Genomic DNA, 10,981 nt, shown 5'->3' with positions numbered 1-10,981 from the left:
GATTTGTTCTGACGATTTTAAGAAGTTTCGACTTTCCTACCGATAAACGATGCCTTTCAAAATAACAATTTGAGATAGCGGTTTTACTTACCTTTCTTGGAAGTTTTTATAATATTTTTTTAGATAATTAATAAACTTAGATATAATTTACATTTTAATAGTATATCCTAGATAGATGTCTTTATTTTATTTTAGGGTAATGTTTACTTTTTAGTAATAAGGCCGTAAATATACATATTTATTCGTAAATAAACAGTATTTCCCAAAGTTAAAAAAAAAATAAAAATTGTCAAAAGATATTTAATATTCAATAATTAATAATTATGTAACAGTCTTGTTTGTTATTGTGATATTATACTTAGTAGTAATCAATAATTACAAATTAGAATTATATTATTTTATCCAAAATTACAATCTACTTTCAATAGATAAATAATCCAATGTTGTAAATTTTATCTGCACAGCAGATAAAACTTTTAAAATAAATTATTCATACTGACGAAACAAGTTATGGCAATGGCAATAATTAATACGTAATCCCTTAATTCAATATACAAATTTTACAGAAATTAACTATACTTATAAGTTATAAAATGTATGTATGTAGTCTATTTATCTTTAATTTTTTCTAACATCTTACTAATGTCGTGATTGCCGACTGGATTTGGTCGTTTTAGTTTATGTTTTGCTGACAATTTCGGTACGCAGCTCTTCAATGGCGGTCTTGTATTTGGTACAGGGAATGTGTCTAGCTTCGAGTGTCCCCCAAGACCGTCATAAGATATATTCATGAAGCTCATGTTAGGGTCGTTTTCTTGTGAAAATTGTATTTTCGCCGGTTCCTTCTTGTGAAATATGCTAGTCTTTGGACTGGCTAAGTCAGTTTTTCTTGTTACGGCGATTCGAGCTGAATTAAGTAGTGCATATTCAGATGGCTGAAAAGAATTACGAATAATTATATTGTGAAATTATAAATATATATTGTATGTGAATATATTAAACAAATTAAAAACTATTATGATAGGGAGTTTATAATAATTGGACTTTATTTAAGCGTCGTCTGATGAAATATTTATATCAAATATTCTAAAAATAATATTTAAAACCAAATTAAGGTAATATTTTTAACAAAATCTGTATTAACTTAAAAATTATTAATAATTTCTTTATATATTTATATAGAAATATAAATTAAATTAAAATAATTAAAATAACTTTACAAAAAGTAATACCTTAAGATTTTTTTCTGGTAGAGGGTGAGTTGGATGTCTCTGCAAGGCGGTTAGAGCGAGACTACTTTGTTTAAGATTCAGGTATGGAGAGTCAGCATTTTCTATTCTATTCACCATTGTATTCTGTAAAAAGGAATGCATACTAAATATTGTATAATCTATCAACAGCTTTGAATCTACATAATTTAAGTTCAAGTGATTTGTTGGTAACAGCAATGTGCCTATGCCTATGTATGTCAGCCATAAAAAAATATTGTATTCTCTTTTTTTACCTAGACATTAAATGATACTAAATAACAAACAAATTAATAATATACTACATAGAGAATTTTAGAAAGTTAATTCAGTAAAGATTAACAATCAATTTGATTTGTAACTGTACTACATAAATAAGTAATAATTATTAATTTCCACCTCTAGTTTCAACCGCATAGGTCAAGTGTTAGGTCAGATTTATGATTATATTGAATGAATTTAGATGATATTAATTAAGACATATCTTACTTTGGTTTGTATAATATTAATTACAATTTTACTCACAAAACTGCTGTTATTATCACTTAAAACGATAGCGCTGTTCAAATCTTCATTAGGCTTCATTTGCTTGACGGCAGATTCCCACGAGTCTTCTGTGAGGGACTTGTCAAGCATGTCGCACACTTTTCGCTTATTTTTTAGGCTATCGTATTTGCGTTGTGCACTCGTTAGCTTTTCTTCCGCGGCTCTGTAATGTCACATTTCTCAGTAAGAAAAACTCATATTACAAAGTTGTTTATTTCTGGTTTGTGGAAATTCCATACAGGGTTGATATTTTCCATAGTTATTGTAAAATAAGAATTAAATACTACAAGTCATTACAGTAAGTAACACTATTAAGTTGTTAGTTAATGAAGGTATTATACAGGTGTTTTGTTTTCTACATTCTTTATAAAAAAATAAAGTTAGTCTATGGTAACCATTATTATTACCAAATGATTTTTATTATTATTACATTTTATTAAAATATACCTGATGTGTACTGAGCATAAAATAAAATTATAATGAATTTGCTGACAGTTAAATTTCTGACAAATTATGAACGAATTAACTACCCCATTAAAAAAATATATAGAGTTTAAGTTTGAACATTGATTTCAATAAATTACACACACAAGAAAATATATGAAAATGTAAAATTTTAACCAGTATCTTTGATAACGATAAAATTTATAATATATTTATTTATTTATTTATATTGTAGAAGATGAAAGAAGAGTGGGGAAAACATATAAAAACCAGCGCCAGCACCCGGCGCGATCTCTTTGCTGTTCGGCTGTTATCGAGTCAACATCTCGGCAACGTCATTCTGTTTGTTGGGTTTTTCGTTAGATTGTTCCGTAATTGTTGTAATAGTTTCGGAGGTCTTACATTTTAGTTTTTGTTTAATTTAATTTTGGTTTGTTAAATTTAATTGTTTTCAAAGTAGATTCGTTTTGTAAATTGTTTTCTTGAGGGTAGTAATAAATTTGTATTTAAAAAAAATAACTTCTGGTCTTATTTCTAAGAATATTATTATTGTAATATATCTATAATTTTCTATTAGTTTGGGTGTTTTCAATAAACATAACAGGTTTGGTATTGGACAGGTCTGATTGAAGTAGATAATGAATTTAGATGTTACTATAAAATTAATTACTAACATTAATTTAGCTTGTAGATCAGCTACATGATTCTTCTCTGAAGCTAGCTGTTGTTTGATATTTTGTAATCTGTCACGTGATTCATTCTTCTTGCTTTCTGATTCACACAATGCTCTGAAATATACAAAAAATATTTAAATACTATGATCAAAATTATTATTAATATTAATCCTAATATTTAATAATTATATAAAAGAAAATGGGAAAATATATGATGGAAGGAATTCTTGAGTATGAGAGCTTGTGATCCCATCACAATGAGTAAGGAGACAGAGCTCTTATTATATCTAAAAAAAAGTAAGAGAAATAAATTTTTTTAATTATTTGAAACTGTATCTGCAATATATGGGTGGTGGATGCAGGTGGGTGAAAAAGAGGTGTGCTGAGATTCTCATCCAAAACCGAAGACTCTTTCGTTTAGCAGGCTGTAGAAGAGTAATTTGTCTGTTGACATTATTATTATTTGAGATCAGATAAACATTCTCACCTTTTCAATGCTGTTGCAAAAGTAGCAACTGTCCTCACGTCCGTATAACCTTCCAACATACGTTCCACTTCCTCACTTGTCCCATTTAATACTTTTTGTAGTCTAAAACATATAAAGCTAATCTGTTAAAAAGTTCCTGTAATTGTTGCACAAGTAGAAATAAAAATAAAGTTATATTCCATCGGTGCCTTTGCTTGTGTGTTAGGTACCTTATGTTTAGGATGATGATTGGTTGAATAGTAAAACAGATAAATAAGCAAACTCCCTTTAGCATTTCTAATTTTTAGCTAGGATATTGGTTGTGTAATTGTTTGTGATTAATAGATTTCACTGCTTCACCAATCAACATCAAACAAATATGGCACTTTTTTCATGGTGTCTAGAATGATTTACCCATTTAAAGTTTGCATATTTTTCTTTAGGTTTTCATTCTCTTCTTTCAATCTGTTTGTCTCCTTGTTTTGTATCTTAACATACTCCAGTTGTTCCTTCAGAGCAGATACAGCCGAGTCTCTGCTTTCTAGTTTTTTCTCTGTTGCTTTTAATAGTGCTCTGAAAAATGATAATTATCTTTATTATTTTCATTTATGTGTTTGTTAACAAACAACAACATATTGAATGAGGTAATTAAGTATAAGTTTTCATACAAGTTCTTTTTTAGCTCCACTTCTGCAGCTGCAAACTTTTCCTCATTTTCTTTGTATGTGGTTCTCTGTTGTCGGAGCTGCAACTGCGCATCATCAAGCCGAGATTGTAATGTTGCTACATCCTCTCCTGTTGTCTCGTTGGATATAGTAGGGTAAAGACGAAACATGCAACGATCTGTTACTTTGTTGCGGCATTGTGGACATGACTTTGATCTAAATATTTAATAATATATTATATACAAATCAAAAAAAGGTTTTTTTTTAAAAACTACAAAGAAATTATGAAATATATAACTACCTTGAAATCCACTGAGATAAACAATGGTGATGAAAGATGTGACCACACTTAGTCACTTGGATATTCTCCGCCTGGTTCACTAAGTCACTACAAATCGTACACAAAATATGCATTTTTCTGAAACAATATTTTTTATTGTTGGTGTGAGGTTATAATAATTGTACTTATCACTATAAAATTTAGTAAACATTACATACATGTTAAGTTTGATATTATAAAACTTACCCTCAATATAAATTCTACGAAGTAACGCATAATTTTAATGTTTATTGATTTAAAAGTATGTGCCCTTCAAAGGTTATGTTAAAGGCATTATGATTTTAGGTAAAATCGAGTAATTCTATTATAGAAATATAAATTTTAGGGATTAGTAAACACAGCAAGATTATGTTTTGCTTTGTATTTAAATATTTTGAAAACCTTCTACAATCTACACAGTACAGATAAGTTTTGGAAATGACTTTTGCATCAAATATGAATTGTAATCACAGATAAGAAAATAATATTTTTAAACATTTTATAATAATTATGAACAATTGTAATGACTTTTCCATTATCCGTAGGTAATAAAATCCCAATAAAAGATTGTTGTTTTTATTTATATTTTCTTCTACAATCCATCAGTTCAGTAAACCAATGTGGTCTTAAGGCTTATAACAACCGTCGACAAAGATTGCTCAATGAGTCGTCTATGTTAAGAGGCGGTTATCTATACTTATTTTATTTTTGGTAATGTAAAAAAAAAAATGAATTTCTTTTATGCAGTACAACTGATGAATAATGTATGAACTATTTAATCTTTGGTTATTTCTCTTATATAGCGATGAATGTCATGATGAAGTTCAAAATTAGCTAATATTAAGATTTTTTGTTGGCAATAACCGTATTTGATACTGACCACCAGAAATGACAAGATTTGATTTTCGATTGACGATTTTCTTCACATATGGCCGTGTTTGATACTGACATGCGAACAAATATGGCGATGAATCCTAGGGGTGCCAAAAAAATAAAAAATATTTATATATATTTAACTGCCAAATTAAATCTGCTATTTGATTATTCTATAGTGAAAATATACAATTAAATACTACTAAGAAAAATACTTTAGATAAGATGTAAAGTGTCAACCCTAACTAAGCACTTTTTTTCATTCTTTTAGGTAGGTATTCTCCGTTATTTACAGGCATGTCGATTATTTATTGGTGTCAATTGACTAGTCGTCTTATATAATTACGCAAAAATATTTTATTTCATTATCACTTAAAAATCGCTTAAAAATGACGACAAAACTCAAAGCAACCGCTTGTATTCACTAACGAACCAACTATCGAATACGCGCCTATTATTAGTGGAGAAATTAAGATCTTTGAAAATATTTTTAGTAATTAAAAATATTTTTAAATTGATTATAAGTTTATTTAAGACCAGGAAATTATATACAAATATCAAATTCTTCCATTCTTTTGAGCGCTTTTTTCAAATCTTCTAGTAAAATCTTGACCTGCGATTTATCAACTATTAATTCAGCCATTTTCTGTTCCCCAGTAAATACTTCATCTGACTGAATAGTGAGTTTTACAGTATCGACTGTACCTTCAGGGCCAGGTGCTGCAGATATGTCTGTTAGTTTATTAACTGCAAGTAAAATGATCGAGTATAAAACTTAAAAATAGTTTTAATTAGCGGCAATCATATCATAGGTATTCAATTTATATTAAGCTAAACAAATCATATTCTAGAGTGGAGACCGCGAATCGGCAAGCGTAGTGTAGGACGCCCTGTGGCACGGTGGAGCGATGATGTACGGAAGGTGGCTGGTAGGAAGTGGATGAGAAGGGCCGAAGAAGGCCTTCATTAGTCCAGCAGTGGACTAATGCAGGCTGAATATGATGATGATGATATCAAAACCAAATTTTTGGACCCATTTTTACGAAGCGTCTTAGGAAAACTTTAGGAAATATTTTTTTATAGTCTAGACAAAATATATATTTATTAAATTAAATTTAGACTTTAAAATTTAGTATCCTTACTCATAAATCCATTATTTTTAATATTCATCTCATAAGCTTCTCTCCCTGTTTCAGCAGCATCCGCAAGCGCGGACGCGTGAGCTCTTGGCACGCCCAGCACGAGTAAGTCTCTCGCCAGCTGAACTCCGCTACACCCACAACGATGTGCTTGTTTCAATGTCCAACGGAGAACCGCCGCAGCACGAGCGCATTCATCTCGAGAAGCTAGTTATAAATAAGTTATATAATATTCAGTTGAGCGACGTCCCATGATGATATCTGGTTACCGTCACCTATAAATGGGCCTTTGGCTCCTTTGTCCTGCAGAGCAAAGGCTCTCGAGGAAATGTTTTAGAGCTTATTTCATCACATTTTTCAACGTGGTTTGATGCCACACATGTGGTAAAATTTGCCAACCGATAAATGGTTTCATTATAGTTTCCTTTACCGCAGAGTACGAGGTGAATTATTAACACAAAATAAAGATCATGAAAATAACATATCATATACTTGTCCGGTTTAAAATCTGAAGCCCGTGGCTGCTGTTCGGTCAAAATAGACATTCAGCCTTGCATAAATTCCCAGGATGCTGAATATTCACATGTACGTTACGGATACCATTAAAATTATTTTGCATAAAAAATATTCGAACATTGATCTTGCATAAAAAATTACACATACTTTTGCCATTCTCTCATAATTGTATCGTATCTAACGTTCATGTAAAATTTCGGTTTCCTGGGAATTTATGCAAGGGCACCCCTATTATTTCGGGCTATCTTGACCGCATTGAAAATTAAGTTTTAAAAAATGTTGCAAATTTATAATTCTATAAGATTTTCATTGATTTGTAAAATAAATAATTGACTTGTACTTACACACACTTGTATCCTTTAATATTTCCATAATACCGTCATCCTGTCAAAAAATTACATTATTTGAATATTATTTTTTTTCAATTAAATTGATCAAATATTATTATAGGATATTATTATGATATACTCAAATAGACAAGATTCTCGGCTCTGTGACGAATAGAACTCCTTGTTCCTTTATTAAGTTATCATCAAAGGCACATTGAGAGCTTAGCCAAATGTAATTTGTGTTGGAAGTAACACAAAGGAATATATATCAATGCATACGGAAAGGTCACCCAGTACTATGAGTACCTATATTAGGTGATCAGTTTCGTAATTAAACTTATATATATTTAAATTATGAAGGAACACTCGTCATATTATATAATTTATTTATTTATTAACAACGATTTGTTAGGAGGTGATAATTTTGATTTTAAAATTTCCGTGGCCGAGTAGTGTATACACCGGTTTTTATGGGTACACCACTCCGAGGTCCGGGGTTCGATTCCCGGCCGAGTCGATGTAGAAAAAGTTTATTAGTTTTCTATGTTGTCTTGGGTCTGGGTGTTTGTGGTACCGTCGTTACTTCTGATTTTCCATAGAACAATTGCTTTAGCTACTTACATTGGGATCAGAGTAATGTATGTGATGTTGTCCAATATTTATTTATTTATTTAAAATTACATCAAAAATAATTGTTTAATAATCAATCGTATTAAAGCATAGATATATAATACATAATTATTATTGTTAAGTCCCGTTGATTAATTAAATTTAACTAGAAATAAAATAATACGAGTACTAGCTGGGTTTGGCGTTTTTGTATTGTAATAGGTGTGTAATAAATATTCTTACAACTAACTTTATTAACAGAAGCAAAATATGACTTATAAATATACTAATAAGATTTGGAAACAGTTATTTTTATTTATAATACAATACTATTTCACTTAACTACTTATACCCACTTTAATTTTAGATCCAAAGATCAACATCTAATACAACTTCGTTGAAATTAATGACGTATCCATAGTGAATATCATAGATAAAATTCTAGATGTCGACCAACTTATTATAATGATCCGACTTATTTACATTCGTATTTTTGAAATAAACAAATATATATATAATGTATTTTGTTATTAAAATATTTATGTAACTGCATACATATTTATTTATGCAGTTACATTGATCTTTATTAATATTATAAATGCAAAAGTAGCCCAATCTGTCTGTCTGTCACTCTTTAACGTCCAAACCACTGAAACGAATTTGATTTTTTGGAAAATTTGGCATCAAACAAGCTTAAGCTTCCAAAGGACATAAGCTGTTTTTTATGCCTAACACCTTACGAAAACCTCTTAAAATACTATCTGTCAATAATATCTAGTATTAAATATTTAATAAATACATATTTTGTTATTGTATCGGATTTGATAATAATATGTGTTATTGATTTTAGAACGTTATCGTATTGCTTTGGAATAAGGACCAAGGTTTTTTTTTTCGTTTAAAATTAGAAATTGAATGACTATAAAAACATTCCGTGTACCGGTGAATTTATTATCTACATATACGAGTAGCTTTATTAACTCAAAACGCAAGTTATTTTCAAATTACAAGCAGAAATAATATAATTTTTTTTTGTATACATATATGTGCCTTTTTTCTATCGTTATTTATAAATAAAATTTAATTTAATTTTTTTTTAATGTTGTGTAAAATAGTAAAGAATATTATTGTTTTTTTTTTTTGTAGTTTATAATAACATTTTAGACGATAATGATATCCAATGTAAATAAGGTACAGAATTTAGTTAGTCGATAAGAACTATTTAGGTATTGGGCATATGTGTCTATTTTTTTCTTTTATAAGATAAATAACTTATTTCCATATTATCGGGATACTGGCAGGATATTACATATTAATACTAAAAAACGATAGCTTTTATTTTTTAATTTAAGAATTTTTAATCTTTTGCCTCTGTATCAAAATTAACTAACGATTAGTCTTTTAAATATATGTCATATGCAGACGATGTCTCATTACTGTTTCATTATAGGATATCTTACCTATTAATTGAATTTGTTATAGAAGTGTATTACTTTGTAAAATCTAATTTTCTTTATTCTAGTAGACTCTGAAGTACCATGAGTACTTTTAAATCCTCATGTCTGAAGATGACATTTGATGTAAACGAAACAACGTTTTGGAATGTTTGAACATTCTACCGATAATTTATTTATTTAAAAAAAATCCTACGGACATTAGCTGAACAGAGTAAAATTATCACGAAACGTTTCAATTAAACTGTACACTCAATTTAAGAAGACATTCGATACTGTTAGATTATAATGTCGAAATATGTCCATTTTTAATACGAGATGTTAAATAAGGTTGATGTTCACAGTTATTAATATATAGTTTATTCAATTCGACCAATTCAATCATCCTATACGACTCAATCAATCAATAAGAATACAAGAAATTATCACGTGATTGATGAAATTAATCAGGATTATATGACAGGGTTTTATATCGAGTGAAATTTCAAAATCGCTCGAACAGTAGAAATTTCCACGACATAATGCTCAACAGGAAACTTTAGGATTTCGAAACTCAGATACTTGAAAAGCCATTGATTTGCCGTCTCGATGACATTGAATGAAACCGTCTAGTTTTAATAATAAATCTGTCACTAGCACCGTTTTATTTACTGTGTTGTTTTAAGAACATAATAATTTTATTTATTACGATCTTTGATTAGGACTCCGAGCGATGTGCATGACGCAAAAGACTGTCTCAACTTTAATTTGTCTTTCTTTCTAAATATACCACAGAATTGAAACAGGTAACAGCTTGTAAATGTGGCAAATAATAATACGATTTTCCAACGAAGATTTGCTCAAACGCAGAAAAATCGTCTTGAAAAACGCATTAAGCTCTTAAATATAAAAGAGCTCGCTCTGAATTAAAACGCCGTTTATTTAAGATCCTCATGTTTTATAGGACCATCTCAGCTGCTTGCTGAAGCTAAAAAGTCACTACGAGAAAAGTATAATCATGAAACTTTTGTCTGCCTACGAACCTTATCAATCACTGCCAGTGGCATTCGCTCTTCTTCTTACTTCTTTAAATTTGGTTTAATACATGATGACGAGTTCATTCACTAAACTATATAGCAGTTGAGTTTATCATACTGGTGACAAACGGCCTGATCATCTTTTCTGCCATTTTGCCACCACAGGTCTCTTGTACTGATTTTTTTTTTAATTTACCAGTTCTTCTACCCAAGTTTATAGCCTACCCCAATAAACGGCCTTTCTAACCTATTTTTTTTATCTGATCTATTATTAGCGAATTTATATTCTTAACGCTTTAAAACAAACATCGTCCGTCACATATAAAATATAAAATAAATATAATTAAAGACTTTATCGAATGCCTTACTTTAATCGAACCTTTTGGATTTCTGAAACTACGCAACGGATTTGAATGCTGTACATCAATAAAAAGTTATTCAGGAAGGTTTATATGTATATATAGTTGATCACGGTATAGAATAATATGAACTTACTGGTTGTTCTTCCACTACATGATGTAGCAAAGTCCTGAAGATTGGTGCAGGTAGGCTGCTCAGGGCGTGGAGCGCAGCCAGCGCCCACAATGGACAGTCACCATCCGAGCAGAACTTAAATTTCTGTAAGATTATCGATTTTGGTCTAAACATTTGACTGTTGGTCATTATTTGGGGGTGCATGTAATG

The 10,981-nt window shown here is 29.8% G+C and overlaps 2 protein-coding genes across 3 annotated transcripts in view; both read right to left on the bottom strand.

The window, feature by feature from the left end:
- Nucleotides 1-275: 275 nt before the first annotated feature.
- On the bottom strand, nt 276-4,776 carry LOC113401665 (E3 ubiquitin-protein ligase TRAIP-like). Of its 2 annotated transcripts, none has more exons than XM_026641660.2 (9): nt 4,569-4,776; nt 4,344-4,460; nt 4,046-4,258; nt 3,792-3,950; nt 3,399-3,500; nt 2,912-3,025; nt 1,773-1,956; nt 1,233-1,355; nt 276-935 (listed from the first exon to the last, which is right to left on the bottom strand). In XM_026641660.2, the coding sequence occupies exons 2-9, from the start codon at nt 4,454-4,456 to the stop codon at nt 609-611; spliced, it is 1,335 nt and encodes a 444-aa protein (XP_026497445.2). In that variant the 5' UTR covers nt 4,457-4,460; nt 4,569-4,776; the 3' UTR covers nt 276-608. The 2 variants fall into 2 exon arrangements, with proteins under 2 accessions (XP_026497445.2, XP_064074122.1); XM_064218052.1 differs by having other exon boundaries at nt 1,800-1,956.
- A 994-nt stretch (nt 4,777-5,770) lies between these two features.
- The window catches only part of LOC113401716 (putative peptidyl-prolyl cis-trans isomerase dodo), a 28,528-nt gene continuing 23,317 nt past the window's right edge, over nt 5,771-10,981 (bottom strand). The window contains exons 3-6 of the mRNA XM_026641747.2: nt 10,793-10,915; nt 7,234-7,273; nt 6,377-6,580; nt 5,771-5,981 (exon numbers count right to left, since the gene is read on the bottom strand). Coding sequence (XP_026497532.2) covers nt 5,779-5,981; nt 6,377-6,580; nt 7,234-7,273; nt 10,793-10,915 — 570 coding nt within the window. The 3' untranslated portion in view covers nt 5,771-5,778. The remainder of the gene's footprint in view (nt 5,982-6,376; nt 6,581-7,233; nt 7,274-10,792; nt 10,916-10,981) is intronic.

This window comes from Vanessa tameamea, chromosome 20, assembly GCF_037043105.1.
Source record: "Vanessa tameamea isolate UH-Manoa-2023 chromosome 20, ilVanTame1 primary haplotype, whole genome shotgun sequence".
Classification (NCBI taxonomy): Eukaryota; Metazoa; Arthropoda; class Insecta; order Lepidoptera; family Nymphalidae; genus Vanessa; species Vanessa tameamea.
Note: the sequence above shows the minus strand (reverse complement) of the source record. Positions and strands in the feature narration are given on the sequence as shown.